The following is a 20,067-nucleotide window of genomic DNA, read 5'->3' on the forward strand; positions in this document are numbered from 1 at the left end:
AGGATAATTATGGTATAACGTTACCACAATAAATAGAAAAAACGACCAAAGATGCAATCCAAAACGCAATAAACTGGAATGAACCTTTAATATGGTAACTCATGAAAAATACGATTCTTCAACTATCCAGCCTGGTAAGAGTGATTGAGGTGTGTACAACCCTTCGATACTTACCTCCGACTAGTTTAGGAGGAACGTACTATGCCAAGAAGTACTTCAAAACAGCTGCAGATTTGGCTTTAAGACTGAAAATGAAGCCAATAATGCCGTAAATGTGAAACAAAAGGGAGCAGAACACAGTCGGACAATGAGAGAGAAAGAGAGGGATACAAACAGATATGGAGAGAGAGAGAGAGAGAGAGAAGGAGGAAAACAGAGGTGCGCATTCCTGTCACGGTTGCATGATAATTACTGATTCGTCAGTTATTGAAGACCTGCTCACTGCTTTTCATTACCAGCAACAGACGTACAATGAGACAGAGAGAGACAGAGAGGAGGAGGAAGGAGAGAGAGGGAGAGAGGAGGAGAGGAAGCACTGATAGTGATGAGGAGGAGAGTGGTGGTGGTGGTGGTGGTGGTGATAGGTGTTGGGGGGGGGGGGTTACCACAGGATGGCAGGGTGAGTGAGGGCATTAGGAAAGGAAGGGAGATGGGAGAGGAGGAGGAGGAGGAGGAGGAGGAGGAGGAGGTAGAGGTTGTCTGTAACAGTGAACGAGAGAGAGAGAGAGAGATTTGGAGAGAGAGAGAGAGAGGGAGAGAGGAAGAGAGTGAGAGAAGAATGAAAAAGCAGAGTGTGTTCCAACCTGGTCTGTGTGGTCCTGGGGGAAGCTCCACAGCACGGTTGGATCTAGAGGTAATTGACAGACAGCATTAATCAGCGGGTGAGAAACACACCGTCTTCGCTAGCTGCCTCAGAACACATACATATTAATGAGAGGGGTGGGGGCAAGGGTGGCTGCTGCGAGTCTGTGCACGCACACACACACACGTACACACACGCTTAGACTTATATACTCGCTTACACACACACACACACACACACAGCAGCGCACAGTGAAAAGACAAGAGAGTGTCTAGGCTGTATGTGCTGTAAATATGCAAATCTATATTCTCAGTGTAGATATGATAGCTTATATTATACACCAAATCATCTGCATTTAAGAAAGTCGTATCAACACGTACACAACTCTGGTTCGTTTGCTTAATTATTTCTACATTGACACAAGCCTGGATATTTGCTGGAGAGATGTAAAACCTGAGCTAAAAGGGTTTACGGCGTAATTAAAACAGTTTGGTTTGTGATTTTTGAGAGATTAGCCGAGATGATTAATTGATTCGCAGATCGATAGGAAACTGATTAATTACAACGATTTTAGTCTATTTACATGTAACTACAAGACATTAGCTGGGTTCAGCTTCAAAAATTATATTATAAATGGAATATTTTGGGGGGGTTTGACTGCCGATAAGACTAAATTTTAAAAAAAATCTTTGCTGTGATGGGCATTTGTTATTCTTTTTGACATTTTATAGACTCCCCGCTAATTGATTAATCAAAGCAACGGATAGATTACATAATCGACAGTGACAATATTCATTAGTTTTAGTTACAGACAGCTTATAATGTTCATTTTTATTTAAACAGTGTGTAATGTGTTATAAAAAAAAAAAGACAAAAATAGTACAACAATAATAATAATAGCAGTGAAGATGGGCACCAAAAATGGAACAAATATACCAAACGTTGCGAAATAAATCATCAGATTCTTCTTACTAAGTCACCAGCCTAGTGTCGCCTGAGTCTCCCTGCAACAAACTTGCATCTGTCATAAAGCTAGGTCATTTTTCAGTTTTTCTGCTTCCAAACTAAAAAGCCCAGCCTTGCTTCTCTTAGGCCTGTGTGGTTGAATGGAAGCAGCCATCCAGCCTCTGCCTGAACACAGGGGTCTCTGGTAAACATGGTTTCCACAGCTCCAAGGTCACCCTGTGACCTCAGCGGGAACAGCGAGGGTTTGAAGAGACGAGCTCTCACATGCCAGGTTCACTGTCATGGACATACAAAGGCCTACAGGCTCAACACACCCCCACCTCTGCCTAAACAAAGCTGGTTAGCTAAGAGAGAGAGAGACAATCTGAAAGTATTACACCTTAAGACACATACCAGTGCGAGGATAGCTACATGTTCAACAGGTATGTACGATGAGGTTTGTTAACCTCCTTAACTGAAATATCACAAATAATTTTAACAAGATAATCCTGCTCTAAACATATGCCCAAAATATTAATGTAGACCTTTATGAATAGGTTCGGCTACTTCAGGATAGAGGACATACAATTACACACAATGGGTAGAGTAGCTTCATGGCTAACACACCAGGCTGCATGAGAGAGAGGGAAATACAATGGACAAACGGATGACAGGACGCAGCAGAATCCATAATGCCTTACATAATCCTATTGGATAATTTCATGGGCCCCATCTTGAAAAGAGCGGCACAGAAAAAAAAAAAAAAAGCAGCAAAGCTCAAAGCTCTGCACTCCAACTCCAACCACCCCCCCCCCCTCTCTCTCTCTCTCTGTACCCAATGATCTGCCACAGTTAGGGCTATTTTATGCTGATTTACTGGGTGAGAGGATGGGAACTGCTGCTGGAGAGTGATACAGGACAGAGGAAAGGGGACAGGAGGTATAGAAGAGCAGAAGAAAATGGGGGGGGGGGCAGCTTGTTGTGTCCAGTGTTTGTAACTTTTGGCAGCTCTGCCTACTTTCTGCAGTGATTGACCAGGTGTGCAGGTATGAAGATGGGAGGGGGGGGGGGGAGCGCCAACTGAACAGAAACAACTTTGTTCCACATTCCTCACGTTCCCACTTTGCCAGTGTCCGTGTTCACAAGTGAACTGCACCAATGCGCTTGGTATTGACAGAACAGACAGGAAGAGTGTGACCGAAATCAAGATGGGTTCTGACAGCAGCTGCAACACATACTGGACTATATTCAAAACACACCAGTAGATTTAGCTGTTATAATGGGTACATCTTGTAAATGAATCATTTATTTAATTATCACCCCACATTTAAGGGTAACTGCTCTTATAAAGTATTTACTATTTAGCTTTTCTGATGCGGTGAAAACACAAGATATAAGATAAACAAAGACTAGAAAAAAGGTTGAGGGAAGGAAGGATGGACCTCAGTTTCGTGCTAACAGGATAAGTTCAATCAATAAAATAATAATAACATTAATAATGGATAACAATTTTCACTCATCCTTAAAGTTCTTTATCAACATTTGCTGGTTAAACTAAGACTATATTCATATTCTTATTCTTGAATACATACAGAATAACACAGTACCCTCGGTTCTGGTTGTGATATCTTGTGATGGTTAATTGTCTCGGTTGACATTTAATAGAACAAAACCTTAAATTGATTAATTCAAAAACACATTTTTAAAAAAAGAATTGTGAGTTGCATGTAGGGCTAAGGATTATTTATATTATTGATTAACCTGACGATTATTTTCTCAATGAATCAATTAATTGTTGGTCAATAAATGTCAAGGGATGGTGAAAAGTGCCTGTTTCAATGTTCTTCAGCCCACAGTGACGTCTCCAAATGTTTTTGTTTTGTCCACCAACAGTCCAAAACCCAATGAGATTTAATTTTGTAATTGCATAAGAAAAACAAAAAGCAGCCCATCCAAACTATTTAGAACCAAGATCTACAGAAAGTTTGGTATCATTGCTTGAAAAATGACTGAAATGGCTATTAATGATTATTAAAACAATTGCCTAAACTAACTGTTTTCGCTCTAATGCCGTATATAAACCCTCTAAGAGTAGACGGATGTAAGATCATGTCAATAAACTTCAAATCAACACTCTTACACCAAAACATTTTATGCATGTGGACTGAGTATGTTCATTTCAGCATGGAGTCACACAGCGGGAGAGCAGAGGAGGCAGAGAACAGTGAAGACTTTTCTTGTGCGGCTGAGAACATGAGAAATTCAGAGCACTACCAAACACCTTCCTCTATCATTCATATCTCCGCTTTCCTCTCCGCACTCTCCTTTCTGTCCTACAGGCTCTTATTCTTTCAGTTCTGCCTTACCTCCACATTTTTCTGCCAATCATTCTGCCTCTCTGTCCTCTTTTCCCACTGTCTTCTTACACCTATTCTTCTGTTTTTTTTTTTCTTTTTTCTCCCCCGTTCTTGCTTCATTTCTGGCCCTCCATCTCTCCTCTATGTTTCCCATGCTTACCTCCTTATTTCTTTCCTTCTCACAACCTTTCTTTCTCCTCATCCCGCCCTCCCCTGCAGCTCTCTGTCCTCTTCACTTCTGCACACCCCCCCCCCCCCACCCTCCCCTCTCTATTTTTCTCACTCTCTTGCCTTCGTATACCCCTCCCTTCAGACGTGCTGGGCGTGTGGTGGACGCAAGAGGGGGCCTGAAGGGGGTTAAGGCTGAAAGTTGAAGGTTACAGAGGTGAAGAGGACCCCTGCTGCTCCGCCAGGGGACACAAATGTCACCATGACAGATCCTGCATCGGTTAATCCACCCTCCCCTCCTTCAAAAACACACACACACACACACACACAGTAGAGCATGATACTGCCTAAAAAAATACTACATTTCATTTCTGAACTTGCTGCAATATCAATGTCAACTGTGACACATACCGACAAAGCCTGTACTAAATAATCTTTCTCTAAGCACATAAAAAAAACAAAAAACACTGGAGATACAAATATATGGTCACAATTTACTCAGGTTACACGTCATGAAAAATGTTCAGACATGAGTCCACAGTAGATACGTTTCTGTCTGCAACCTCTGAGGATTTGGACTTTCGGGGATCTCGACACACTGGCTGAGGCTGTGGATTTTACAAGTGCACTGTATAAATGTTTTGGTTTGCTTGCAAGGTCATAAAAGATTCTCTGCATGCAACAAACAATGGTAACTGTCAGTTCCAATACAAAAGAAAGTTGGAGACACAGGGGTTCTGGAGGACACAGCCATGGCATATTCAGGCAAGCGCACATAAACACACACATGCACACACATGCATGTTAACACCTACGCAACTTTGTTCAAGGGCACTTCAGTAAGGTAATACTTTTGACAAATGCCAACATGCAATAACGCTGCCTCCCACCTGTTTATCCATACATCCGTCTAGTAAACTATGATCTGTTAGGCCTGCCTGCATAATACATTGATTTGTTTGACCTGAGCTTCTCCATCACCAATCTCCATCGAATCCAAAAATGCAAAGCATTCAAAATGTGTTTCTTGTATTTCCTACAGTTGACAAAATCTATAAAGAGCTGTTGCAAACAGCATAAAAACAGTCCATTTGATGTGACACCAGTGGCAGCTAGTGTGACAAGGGGAAAACAACCTATAGCATATTTCACCCTGCTGGAGCGTAAACAGATCCAGTGGGTGAGAATTGAATTGAAATCACCTATCCACAGTTAGATTCCTCCATTCACACCCAAGGGAACGGAGGTGGGCAAATGTGACGACAAGCTCAGGAGGTGGGGGTGGGGGTGGGAGGGTGGTGGGGTGACCATTGGTCTCTGCAATGTGCATGTGTGTCCGTGTGCAAATGTGTACTGTACAAGTACAAGCGTGTTTACAGATAGATATCAAGCTTGGGAGTGAATATTTACTGTACAGTAGCATGTCCATTGATCCCTGAGGGCTTCAAGCGTGGCTGACCTCCAACAGTCACGATGGGGGCAACATGCAGGCAGCCCCTGAGCCGTGACACAGATACTGTGGAGGGTGGGGAGGAGGGGGTTGAGATGGTCAAAAATCAATGTTTTGGCTATTCCTGAGACGCCTGTCTTTAAGAGTCGGTGGAGGAAAGTAAGCGAGGAGAAAGGAGGGTTAATAGGTGAAGGGTGTTGGGAACTGAGAGCAGGGCAACAGGGAAAGAGTGGGAGGAGGAAGGATGAGCTGAGGTGAGGGATGGATGGATCGCCTAAAAGTGGGAGGTAGACCTCTGCCACTCTCGATACCACTTCTTCCTACCTACTCAGGTGGATCATTAAAAGTGATGGGATTAAACAGAATAAATTAGCAAGATATGTGTGCACTGATACATGAGAAACAAGAAATAAGCCTACCCCTTCATCTCTTATTTCTTCAATTCTCTGCATAAATCTATGTCTATTAGCGCTTCCAAGTGGGCTAAAACTGAAAAATGTTGGCATCTTCATCTTGGCATAAATCTATGCTTTTTGGGATTTCCAAGTAGGCTAAAAAGAAGCTGTTGGCAGAGGATGTCATTCCTAATGCTGCTGGCTGGAAGAAAAAGTTGGCATATAACACCATGTGTCAGAAACCTCATACTGCCCAGCGCTGCATGGCAAGTTATTTAACTTTAAGCCATTTTGTCACAAAACGAAAAAAGGAAAACCCAACTTAATTTCTTTGAATGGATCTATGAAAATAGCCTTTGCAAACCCACGGTGCAGAGGCACACAGTGTTTCTATAAGATCTCCTTATCAGCTCAATACCAGTGGCCTGAATATATGTTCTGGCTTTAAAACTGAGAGATTTCAGTAAAACACAAAAAGACCTAACCCTAAATCCAGTGTGAATACACATTTAGATGAAAGCCCTTAGTTTATGATTCTCTATACTATGTGAATCAAACACAGACTTCGAGCCCTCATGGCCATCCAGTGTTCTAAAAGCATAAAAAATGCACTTTTTTTCACCTTATTCCACAAACGACTGAATGTGTGTTGTGAGTGAATAGGGGGCCTGTTTGTTAAGAGAGGCCAAATCCCATATGGTGAACAGCAGCTCCTCTGGTGAGAAGAGAGGCTGTGAAAGCCACCGGCAGCCCCTCTCCTCCATCCGTGCTCCGGAGATGAAGGGATGTAGCGCCTGCCTCTCCTTGTTCCTCCTTTCTCTCGCTCCCTTTGCCTCCTCTCCTCACTCTTTCTTGGCCAGGGGTTAAACTGCTGCACTCTAACCTCCTTGGCAATGATTTCATTCACTCCGTTTCTCTCGCTTACTCTCTCATCTCTGAGAGAGATTTATTTCACAGTATGTAGTGGATTAGGCCCCCCTCGTATGCCCCCGGACAAAAGCATTGTTTTAGCGCTAGCGTGTTCGCTGTAACGGGAGGAAGCTACTAAGTGTCCACAATACGGCCATTGTGGACACAGGGCTGGAAGGACCCTGCCTCAGAGGCCGTCTAGACTTTGAGCCCGGGCCGATTGGAGAAACAGAGGGAGAAAATCCCATCAGGCAGTGGAGTGAAAGTTAACTAAGGTAACCTGCTGTGAACCTGATGAAGATGTCAAGCCAACATATGGCAAAAAATGTCTATTGTCAGAACAAGGAGCTTTCTTCCCTCTGAGGGAGGGTTTGGAGGAGGAGGAGGAGGAGAAGAGGGTTGGCTAAAGAAGACTAGGGGGGTTGCACAACCTAAAGGAAGGAATAACTGTGGTGGTCATCGTTTTACTTCTGGATCAGTAGCCTTATTCTGGCCGGGAGGAGGCCCAACCCCTCCGCTCACAGTTAAAGGAGTAAGCAGATTAACTGGCATCTTTCAAAGGCCAACAGAAAGAAAAACACACTCACAGACGTTTAAAACATTTTTTCCCTTTTGCCTATCGAGTCTCAGGCTGCACTCTGCAAATGGCATTACATTTCATGCTGATTTAGTGAGCAGAGGTTTTGAGAAAAGAGAAACTTCTTAAACGATGATATGGTCCTTAAGTTTAACTAATACTGATTGGTCACACTATGTTGTTACACATGAGGGCTGGGGACTGATAGAAATGGTGAAAGCCTGAGGTAAATCATGAAATACCTGGATTAAATTACAACAGATTTATGTTTCATATTAAATTGCTCATTATATCTAAACACAAACAGAAAATGCTGATTAAAAACACACTAAAGAATACATAATTTCTTACAACAGGCCCATACAAATACATCATCGTTCTAGATTAGCTCTAGAAATAGGCCTAGATATGCAAAGGAGTGATAAAATTTAATTTCAATACTTGAAAATAGTTTGAATCAACAAAAAGAAAAACAACCTCTAAGGTAGAGCCTGCTTTACCAGCCAAAAAATCAACCGGAAAGCTTCAGAGATGCCGGCCTGGGGGATTTTCTAAGCCATTTCTGCATAATCTGAAGAAGATAAACAACAGCCTCAGCCTCACTGGAAGAAGAAGAAAGAAAGAGCTGCATGGAGATGATGTGACCCTATTAATGCCACATTAGTTGTTTCGTCTTCCCGGCTATGTGAGAAAAATGCTTCAGTGAGATGAGCTGCGAGAGAGAGAGAGAGGGAAAGGGAGAGGGAGAGAGAAAGAGGGGGAGACGAGGTGGAGAGATCGGGAGACAGAGAGACGGAAAGATAGAAGTGAAAGCGATACTGTCTCCAGGCTAGTTGGGATGCAACCCAATTTCACAGCTTCACGAATGAGTGGCACAGCATATGGATGCAACCTTTGTGACAGCCCCTGTGTATCACCACATATCAGCGTTGATATTCCCAGTCAGATTCCATACTGGTCCAACATTATGTCAAACACCGGCTCTGCATGACTGCATCTTCAACACAACACACAGACAGCATGTTTGTTGGGAGGGTTGTTAGCCTCCTAAGCTACGAAAAAAACAAACCGGTATCTCCTGAGACAGACTACTCTCCAACTTTATCCTCACTGTATGATGTTCAGTTGCTGCAGAATAACACAAATCAAGTGCTGACATTAAGGTAGTAATCCCAAGTAAAATATGAGATATAACCAGATATTAGAAATCCGAGATATGACCCATTTTTATTTCCAAATAGACGGGGACCGGTACAGGTTTATGGTGATGATTCCATCACTGGTTGTTAGCTGGCGGGCTGAAAAACCAACATTTCTTCATGTAATCACATGTTTTTCTCCATATGGTCCAACCATCTGCTTTAGTCAAAAACGACATCCATTAACATCTACATAAATTTACACTTTTACAAAAACTCTAACTGTCAGGTAGGAATCCATGTTTTTTTTAGTTGTTTTGTTTATTTGGCGGGGTCTCGTCTGACAGGAAAATGGCGCCTTAGTTTGATGAGTCTGACAAAATGTAGTTTTAAAGTTATAAAGTTTAAGAAAAGCTGGTGATCAGGTCATTGTCAGTCAGTTACAGATGCTTAGGGGAGAGTTCCTTTTCTAGTCTTTGAGGTGATGGTTGCAGCATCAGAGAAAACACTGTGTGTAGCACAGCAGCTCCTTGAGGTGTGGAGAGGATCGATCTCAGTTAATGTCATATGGCACAGCACCCAGAGGCAGCTGCGTGGTGCTGATGACAGTGCAAAGCTTTGCCTTTGGCGGCTACATGCTCGGTGCTGCTGAGCTGTGATTTGAAGTTCACATGCAAAGGCTGACAGACAGACAGCTCTCAGTCAGGCAGTCAGATAGTCAAGACAGTCAGCCAATCTTTCCACAGGGATGACAATACATCTGTATCTGTTAAAAGCCTACAATAGCGCCTAATCCTAAAGACATTCACAGGGGTCTCAATGCTCTGTAGGACTGATGGACGAAATACTTAAAAAATACTGGGAAAATACAATCCAACCACCGTCATACATCAAGCATACACAGACACACACACACACACACTTCTCCATAATTTAACTGGCTTCTGTGGAAATGTAAAAGATGTCAGGTTTTGCAGAACCATAACTTCTTAGGGGATTATCTGTGATGGCCATTTTAAGAAAAAGAAAAATAGTTCATTTGTTTTCCTATTCTCTCTTTGCAATTCTCCAAATGTACCTTTAAATGAAATCAGGGTTGCACGTTGTTAGACAAACTGTATCTTTGTTCACATAAGCCGGTCATTTGACGTCATTTTCACTGCATACCAACAACAAGGTGAAACAGTTCCACTAATAATATACTGAATGCTCAGTTATCTTTGCTATAGTCACAGATTTCAGCTTTAAATATAATTTGGCCTCATCGACACATCTATAAGTTAACAGTGTGCAGAAATCGATAAAGTGAAAATAGTCTCTATTAACGGGATAATTGACTGGGTGATAATTGGAATACATGTGCAAATTAAAATAATTTTGCGTGTTTGTCATTGACGATGTGTTGAAGATTTCAGTTCACTCACATTGAGGTTAGCCAGTCGCCTGCACCTCTTCATCTATAGCTGCTTCTTCTTTGACTATTCTTATTGTACCTTGCAATATTATCAATTGTATAACTGATGCAATAAATTTTAATCAATCAAGTAAACAAACTGAGTGAACTTCATTATTACTGGTGCCAACAATCAATGAAGGAAACTGCTTGATTTTTTTTTTGTTTCCTTCATTTGGCATTTTATCTAAATAACGAAGAACTCTTTTATCATCTCCTTTAGTCTATAAAATGTCAGATAAATAGTGAACCGACTGCCCATCATAACTTCTATTATGAAAATTGATATCTATTATTTTTCTGTCAATAGATACCAAATCAACAGACAAATAGTTGCAGTGCTAGACCTAATATAAACTTAATATTTGCTTAACAGTGTCATCACGGTTCAGCTCATTTAGAGTTGTTACTGCTATGTTAATACTGGAGATATGAGTATCTTTCAGTAGAAGTTGACACCAATATCTACTATAAGGTTCCTATACTTATTATAGAAATACACATTCTACCTTTTATACCAAAGCTGAGCAGCATCTCACCAGTTCGACGCTTGTCAGGAGCAGGTCCTGAAGCCCGGCTGGATAACATGTGTTAACCTATTCAGTCTGACCACAAAGACAGGTTTATCCCACATTATTGTGGCAGTATAAAAGGGGTGTTAGATGTCTATACAACCGTCAGCCTCATCTTAACCGGTTCCAATGAAGCAATATAATCAAGGAATACTCCCCTCACAATAGAAGTTAGGAGAAGGGTTTGGGATGTAGATGTAGTATTGGAAGGTGAGAGATACATAAATGTGTGTTTGTGTGTGTCTGTCTATCGAAAAACAAACCCTTATGGATGAATTACATGATTTGCACTGATAAATGGTCTCAGACACTCACAAAGGCATCAAGATTGACCTATATTTTCTGTCTTGAAAAATAGGCCAGAACCCAAATTAAGGGCCAGTTGGGCTACTACATGCACGTAAGCGCCATCATCTTCACAGTAATTGTGGGGTGTTAGGAAACATAGGAGCGGCCTTGAATGGAGAGACATACCCTGGGGGCATAGCTGTTGACATGTAAATAGTGAGGATAGAAGCTGAGATGACAGCACAGACAGCACTACTAGTGCTTGACTTGGGTTTGGCCATGGCCACAAAATTAAGGTCTAAAGGACAACAGTCTAGATGTCAGAATACCAGTACTCATATCATGTCAATAAGTAGACTGATTTCCTTAATTGCCGGGAGAAAATACATTTCTGTCTTTTACATCATTCAGCTTTTAGATCATTTTACATCAGCCTACATGGCAGCAGCTCGTAAAAGGCCAGAATACATTCTGAGACTATATCTCTTTTGTAACAATCTCTGCATTTCTTTGCTTTTTCTGTTGGTCCAAAAGTGAGGTTTACACAATGCCAGAGAGCCCTTAAGAAACCCCAGCAAAATAAATACACATCATTCACAAGTATCATGATTTGCTAATAATACAGAACAAATAATATGTGCCTGTGAACAGCCAGAAGACATTAATTGTATGCATTTTTGTGCTAAACTCTGAGTCTTATTTAATATGCTTTGGGATCTTGGATACAACAAGCTTTATGAGCCTCTGGTATTGGTTATAATTCCCTCCGCATGTGACAAGAGAAGTGGGCTAGTTGACGTAGTCATGAGAAGTGAGTCAACCCCAAATCCTGTTAAAATCCTGTCATCATAAAAATCTGCTCAACATGACAGTCACAAAAGTCAACATATTTTTGCGCACGGCTTTTTTTTTTAAATCTGATTTGCCAGACTAGGATAGATTACCATCACCAAAGCTACATTAAAGCAGGAGCTGCACTAATCCTGTTCATTTGTGGGCTAAACTAGGCCACATTGGTATTACATGCATAAGAACCAGCCAATCATTGTTCTTTGAATCAGAATAATTGGTTGTGTGTGTTTTGTGGGTGTGCGTGTGTGTTTGTTTCATACATGCTTGTGCCATCTGCTGTGCCGAACATATACTCCTGGTCTCCCGATTGTCATCTCCTGACATACATGTGAAGAAGAGCTTAGCTTTTCAAGATGACACCGGTGGTTTTTCAAAGTTAAATTCAGCTGGACATGAACTTAGCCTGTGCTTTTGTGGTTTTTATTTTTAAACACATAAAATTCCAACAGCTCTCTGGAGTATAACTTACGAGTGGTCACAAGGGAATAAAATCATCTGCCATCTCACAAAGATGCATAGAATATGCACACAAACACACACACAAACAAAAGGCAAGACACCAACAAGAGCGCTGTGAGGCTGTGAGTGAGGCTGATGTGATGAAACTCCTCCGCATTCATCAAAATCATCTCATTTTAAATTATTGATCGGGTCCCTACTTTTCCCCACTTTTTCACCATGGAAAGGGGAAGTCTAAAAATAGCCTGTACGCGTCAGTGCCTAGAAGTCTTTCCATGTTCTCCCAGTCTGGCAGCATTAGTGAATTCAGATGAGCCAGCTCTCACAGTTTCTGTGTCTCTTTTCTCATGCACAGCAACACACATTCATGCAGCCGTGCTACATGCGCACGAGTTGGCACTCGCACACCTACACTTAAACCTGTACCTGTTATCACAAATGCACACAAAAATCCCAGAGTTTCAGTACTGCATCAGTGAGTGGGAAAGCTCAGCCGGCAACCGCCACAGTATCTCACCTCTCATTATATAGACCACTGCCATCAGCATATCCATTCCTCCATCCTCACTCCCCCCCCCTCCTCATCTGCCCCACCCTGTCTCATTCTGCCCCAGTTCTTCATGCTGGGGCCAATAACGCTCTGTATTCTGAAGGAACAACAAAGTCCATTCCCAGCTGTCCTGAGGGTGGTGGTGTGTATTTGAGTTTGTGTGCCAACCAATAAGTGTCGTGAGGTCACATGGCACCACCTGAAAAGTCCCACTGACCTGGTACCTCTCTCTCCACTCTCTCCCTGTAGGGCCCGTCTGTCCCTGTCATAACGAGTGATAATCAGAAAGTGGGGCGAGAAGCATTGCGCCTTGTTTGTGATTGTGCAAACAACGTGTGATCACAAAGAAAAAAAGTTGATATGCAAGAGTAATAACAGGTAGACGTGGGAGATGTGGGATGTGGGTAAAACCTGTACACATGAAAGAGAAAGCTATACTTAGAATAAATGGGCAGAGGGAAACATTGACAGTGAGTTGTGTGTCCACACAATCAACCCACCAGACCAACAAAACCAGATTAACAGGTGCAGATCAATTTGCATTATTTTTTTTCTCTGCCATGTTGAATTTTCCTGCATTAGAAATAGTGGAATAATAAAGCCGCTCTGAAATAGTGGTAGGGTATCGTTACTGCCAAAAACCTATAAACCATAAATATACTGACTGCAAAAAATCTATTCATCTGGCTTGGAAACTGATTGGTGCCCTCACGTGTAAAACTAATCACGTTATTTCCCTCCGCTAGGCGAAAGCTAACTCAAACAATGATGACAGTTGAATACTTTTAGATTGATCTTCCCCATATAATCTGAAACAAAGCAGGTCAAAGTGAAATGTGAGGACAACACTTACTTCCATCTCTTTTAAATAAGAAAAAAGAGCTGGAACTCGAGCCAGCAAGCAGCAGGCCATTACACAGTACTAAATGGATGAGTGACTGCAAGTAGGGAGCTACAAATGACTCCAGACACGAACAAAAGAACGAGGCTGGAGAGCACTGAGCTAAGAAGCAGTAACATTGGCTAGCCAACTTTGTCATCTGAATAATCAAAATCGAACTACAAATGAGTCTCATTTTATAGCTTACTGGGTAGTATGCAGGGAAAACATAGCTTTAAAAAAGGGGAGAATCTGTCACGGAAACTGAATTCACATTACAAATCAAATAAAAAAAATAGTCTAGTCTTGATTTGTGAACATGTGACTATTCCATTGACATCCTTACATACGTATTTAAGTCACTTATTCCTGTTTAAATCGCATTAAGTAACAGTCTTTTAAATTTTCAGCCTGAGCCGTTATGATCTAACTGAAACTCCTCTTTAATACGGATCTGCTTTAGACACAGGTGATGTAGGATTATGGACAGAAGTACCTACCATATGCCTAATGTTTCAGTATGTCATGTCATTAACAGTGTCCATAAAAGAAAAGGACATCAGTAAAGAAATACAGACTGACTTAATGCAAACAAAAAGAGAAAAAGAGGTCATGCTGCTAAATTTAGACTGTCGGTCAAACATGATCTTATTGACAGTCAGAGGAAATAGAGTGGGAGGGGATTTCTCAAAGTTCACTAGCACTGAGGTCATTACCATACCATAGCAGGGAAGTTGAGAGACTTCCTCAATTCATTTCAGAGGAAAAAGCCTGGTTCTCTCTAAAAGAGCCAATTTACCAAAGTCATATGGGTGAGACAAAAGAGAAAGGCAGAAGGGTTGTGAGATAAACAAAGTGTGAGACCCTGGGGTCCTCTCAGGAGTGTGAGTGGAGGAGTGTGGCCTCTCTAATGACCAATCAACACCCTTCTTGCTGCCATGGCATCTGTTAGTACTCCAATGGCCTCCCATCTGAGTGTGAGCCCACCGTGAACTCAACACGCAGCCGGAATCCAATCAGACTGCAGAACCCGGCAAGCATGGGTCAAGGAGCAATTCTGACATTTTGCAGAATGTCAACGTTCAACCTTTTCTAAAAGTTCTACTACACAGGAGTTTTGCTCTACGAATACGCAGGGTGGAAATGGAAGGGGTGAAAGCCAATGGGAAAAAAAAAAAAAAATAGGAACATCACAGCGCCGCTTGAGGGGGTTACAGCAGAGATGGAAACAGATTGATAACTAACTAGCGAACAGTAGGCGACACTGTGAGACCTCCTGGTCTCAGCGAAAATGTTCTTAGGATACAGAACAAAAGTAACTTTTCATAATTGGACAAAGTGAAGCTATAAGGCCATGTGAATCGAAGGGCAAAATGTGTCTACTCTATACTTTCGCTTTCTGGTTCTCCTTTTCATGTATCTGAAGGAATGAAGGTCTGAATGACTCCTAAAACCTACGCACATGCACTGATATTTTAACGGTTAAACCTCCAGCGGTGTATTTTAATACGAGTGAGAAGCTATCACGAGATGCTGAAGCAGACAATGAACTCGTCAGCTGTCTCTGACAATAAGAGGACACATGTTCAGTGGTATGCAACTGCCAGGTGCAAACATACAGTCGGTTTGCAAAAAGATGATGAGTGTTTATACCTATCTATGCATCCATCCATCCTCTATAGTTGCTTATTCCTGTTTGGGGTTTACGAGGGGCAGGGGCCAATCCCAGCATGCACTGTGCTAAAGGCAGAGACACATACTGAACAGAATGTCAGTCTATCGCAAGGCACCTAAAGACACATTTATATTCACAATAATTCAGACATAGGGGGCAGTTCAGAGCTCCCAATTCTTTTGACCTTTATGTCTGAACTGTAGGAGGAATCTGGAGGACACATAAAAAGAAAACTTAGGTGTACACGGAAAAAAATGCAAAATCAACCACACAGAAAATAACCAAAGCCAGGTTTCAAACTCTAGACCTTAGTCCTGTGAGGCATCAGTGCTAACCAAGCTGCCCACACTGAGGGTTTTTTTTTTAAACAGTAAATCATTTCCCCTAATTGCAGCATGAATGTAGCTGTAAAATTGATATGCTGATCTATTAAGTTTATTGCTTTGTTACTGGGAACAATCTGGCTGGAGGGAGCGGGCGAGGACAGGTAGCATCTGTCCCCACCTACTGCCTTGGCAGCGTTAGCGTCATCTGCTAGCTTTGGCAGCATCTTGGAAGCACATCAATATGGCTTTATGTAGCCAGGGCCGCTAGTAGCTAGCATGCCAGTCACGCACTCAGGCAACGCTCTCGCTCACAGCCTGAGCATCCACAGAGCACTGAGCCAACAGAGCTAAGCAGAACTGAGCTCGGGCTGAACAGGGAGGCCAGGTCTCCCTGGACCTGCATGGGGAAAAGGGGCCAGTGTCTGTCATCTATCCACACATCCATGGTTAGAAGTGTGGAGCCAAGTCCAGATATGAACACTGCCACCATTGTAGCTGTGAGCTTTATTTTCTTGTTTTTTTTGCCCAGCAACGCTTCTGTTATGGAATGTTGATGCACTCATAAAATGTCAATTACAGAGAATTTTCAAGCCCAGAAAAAAATCCTTACTACAATTTAACTATTGTATATATAAAATCAGATCTGTGGGGTGATGATGATGTTGCAGGGATGTCATTTTTTACCAGAAGTATTTTGTAAAAAAAGAGGAACAAAATCAAACCTACACACGGGAGGAATAATTGGGACTTTGTCAAACAGGAACACACTAAGGACACTGGAAGAGCAAATTGTCCTAAATTACATGCTTTTAGCTACACACTTACAAATTAATAGTATTCCCCTTTTCCACAGTAAGACAAAAACTTTATCCAGATGCCTGCAAGTAAGACTTGTGAAGTTAGGTCCAAAAGGTCATGCATCAATAGCAACAAAGCCTGTATCATTCAGAGAGTGGCTGAATAGTCCTGTTGGCTGAACATCACAGACCTTCAGGAATCTTACAAGACTCTGCTAGCAGCAATCTACTAAACAGTCAGATCTGTACAGTGTAAACACTCACAAACAAAGTACAAACCAAAGACACACAAGATTATTTTAGTGGAATTATTTTAGATTTGTCCATAGTCAGGTTTTTGGTACTAGAAATACAGAGTGGCAAAATGTACTGAGTTGACAACTCTTACCTCTGGACTATTTATAACACTGCTTAGTGATTAGGAATAAGAATTTTATCCCATCTTGACCAATTGTCCACAATGTTGATGATCAATAATTATTTTAAACTTATAAAACACAAAATGATATGACATTGACGATGTGTTAGTAAAACCCTGCTATACTATGTATTAACTTAAATAAACAAAAATAAATTATTTGAATAATCAAATAACTGACTGCGGACGCAAATTAGCTTTGAGCTAAATCCGGTGCAGTGCATCTTTAATGTTTAAAAACTGCACACTGTCCCAATCAAATCAAACTAATGCAACACTCAAAACTGCTGCTTCTGGTTCCACTACAGCTATTGTTAACTGGCCAAACAAATTAAATTAAAGGGGAGTTATCATGCACATTTCCAGGTCTATATTTATATTTTGGGGCTCTACTGGTGTTTGCAGTTCAAAAAACTTCAATCAACCTTAGAAACAAAGGCTATGGAACAGACGTCTGATTGTTCCAGCCTTTCATTCACGCACTATCTGACATCAGTTTGAGGGGAATTCGAGGTAACTTTACAAATGGAGCATTCAAAGCTGGACTTTTGACTTTCAGGGAGCATTTTTTATATATGTTCACCTCAGGTTTTGGACCTCTGACTATGTTTAGAATAGACATCCGACATAAAAGTATAAAAATAACCACAAAAAGTATGACATGTCCGGTTTAAACAAAATATGTCTGCATAACTTCCAGGTGGTTTTGGAGGGCATGAAATAGATTGACTAGATAAGTTAGACTAAACACGCTGCGTACTTAAAGCAAAGTCTTCTCCATTTCTTGACAAGTCATTTCTTTGATCAGCTTTGCAATATTGCAAAGGAAGGTTTGGTAAATGAGGAAGGTAAACAAAACCTTTCACCATGATATTCTTGTTGTCACACCATGCCCACATCAGAGACTCTGATCATGGTTTCTCATCATATAGATATCACACTTATCCAAACACTATAGAAATTCAGCATGAACAATTACCTTTAGGAGGACTTTGTATTTTTGGTAAATCCAACTACTATCTAATTAGTTAACAATTAATAAAATGTCTATTAATGACTTCATTCAGCACTCACTCACAGGCTTTTGACAACCTGTCACTTAAAGAAATACTGAGTTGTGACCTTAAACCTTGCATAGTTTCGGTGCCAAAATGTTAACTTTATAATGAGTGAGCAATCTATTCTGAGATCATTAGTTCTAAAAGGTCACTGTGAAGCAGCTTAATAAAAAACAGGCATATTGCAGGCCTGTCTGACTCTGCAAACATGTGGGTGTCATCTGAACTCACTGTGCTTACTACAGAAGGTGTGAAACCCAGTTAACACAGGAAGTAGCAGGACGGGGCGTATTGACCATCTAGAAAAGGCTGAGCTTTTCTTGTCTGACAATCGTACGACATTTTTTTAAACTCTGCAGTTTCATATTTGCTATTAGCAAAGGGAGCTACCCTCTACATTACACTGGTATCATGTCATGCTATTGCACATGGATCTAGTTTCAGGATGTGGTGAGAGTGGCAACAGTGATGCGGCATCAGCAAAATTGAGCACACGACGAGCTTTCCAGTCGCTCAATGAGGGTACTGTATCAGTGGCTTTAAAGCGTGACACCATAAACTGGATTGATATGCATGGCAGAGAGAGCACACAAAAGCTAAAAAGATTAAACTTGTATTCCCTTAACCGTAAGGAGGAGATATGAGAAATATGAGCAAGCTGAAACCTTCCGCCAGCTCTCCAAATGCTCAAATATACACCATGTTGCTATGACAATTTAATTATAGTCTATCATGACTGCACTGTTGTTTGTTTGCCTATGTGAGATAGTAGGAAGATAATGTGTAAATGTGAAGTGGTGCTTTCTGGCAGAGTACCTAATGTTAAACTGCAGGAGAAACAGTTCTACTTTGCGGTGAGTGACTGTAGAGGTTTCATATCATGGTCAAAGCCTGTCTGTTATGACTCATAGCTTTAACCACTTCAGCTCATGACAAACTTAAGCTCCACAAAATTGAGACTAATGCAGCTATGAGACAGGTTAAATTTAGGGTTTAACGCATGTTTTAGATTTATAATAACTGCACAATATCATCTATTCCAGCCTAGTACCATGATAAAAGCTCTTGCAGCACAGGTTTTTGCATTCAAGACACATTTCATCACACACAGAGTTCAGGTAAAGTCAAGTCAAAGAAAGGGAAACTGATCAGATTCAGAGAGAAGTGATTCATTCCTCATATGGTTATCTGAAACGCTCTTTTAAAAAGACAATATACCACAACCATAAGCCCCTGCTGGCAGAAAGTATATGCATCATGACAACTTCCTCATCAGGGACAGTCTTATAGCCAATCAAGGTTGAGCACATAGCGGAGAGAGAGAGCCCTTTTGGTCAAATGAGTGAGCAGAATGCATATGTTCCATTTGACCCGGGGGGTGTGCAAACATTGCTCTGTAGCCGTGCTCCGGGGAGCAAGAGTCCGGATATGAGTCTGACCCTGAATCATAGATGGGGGAAGTCAGTTATTACAGCACAGGCCGGTGGTTTATGAGTTTAGTTTAAAATCCAATATCAGAACTACATCCAAGGACAACTTTCAGTCTACTCTGGTCAGCTCAGCAGCTGCACAAGTGAACCGTCTACATAACACCTCCTTAACGTCAAAACTGAGCGGGCAAAATAAGACAGCTGGTGTAATATGTAGTGAAAATGTTTTTACATGATATTTGACTTATAGGTGACACTGGATATTGATGTGAAATATAGCTTACTTAATTTCCAATATTCATAAAAAGGTAGAATATAGTGTTGTTCTTCAGTGGCCACAGTCATTTCCCGGGCTAGTCTGAACACTTTTTGTCCAGGCCGCAACTGCTGGAATGTTTGACCACTGCAAACAGCAGAACAGTTAATGCAGCTTGCTGACCCAAGCGTGATCTTTCTAAAGCAATCTTTGTGGGGTCACAGTTAAATGGGAAATGCCTGCATTGGTTAACTTATGGTCAGGCTCAGTAACAGAATAGTTCATACTGTCAATATCAGTCAAATAAATGA

At 41.4% G+C, this 20,067-nt stretch overlaps 1 protein-coding gene across 3 annotated transcripts in view; it reads right to left on the bottom strand.

Moving 5' to 3' along the window:
• Nucleotides 1-20,067, bottom strand: part of dennd1b (DENN/MADD domain containing 1B) — a 108,581-nt gene that overhangs the window by 86,509 nt on the left and 2,005 nt on the right. For all 3 annotated transcript variants that reach the window (XM_042416833.1, XM_042416835.1, XM_042416834.1), the window contains exon 3: nt 804-847. In XM_042416833.1, the coding sequence (XP_042272767.1) occupies nt 804-847 (44 nt within the window). The remainder of the gene's footprint in view (nt 1-803; nt 848-20,067) is intronic.

This window comes from Thunnus maccoyii, chromosome 7 (assembly GCF_910596095.1).
Source record: "Thunnus maccoyii chromosome 7, fThuMac1.1, whole genome shotgun sequence".
Taxonomy (NCBI): domain Eukaryota; kingdom Metazoa; phylum Chordata; class Actinopteri; order Scombriformes; family Scombridae; genus Thunnus; species Thunnus maccoyii.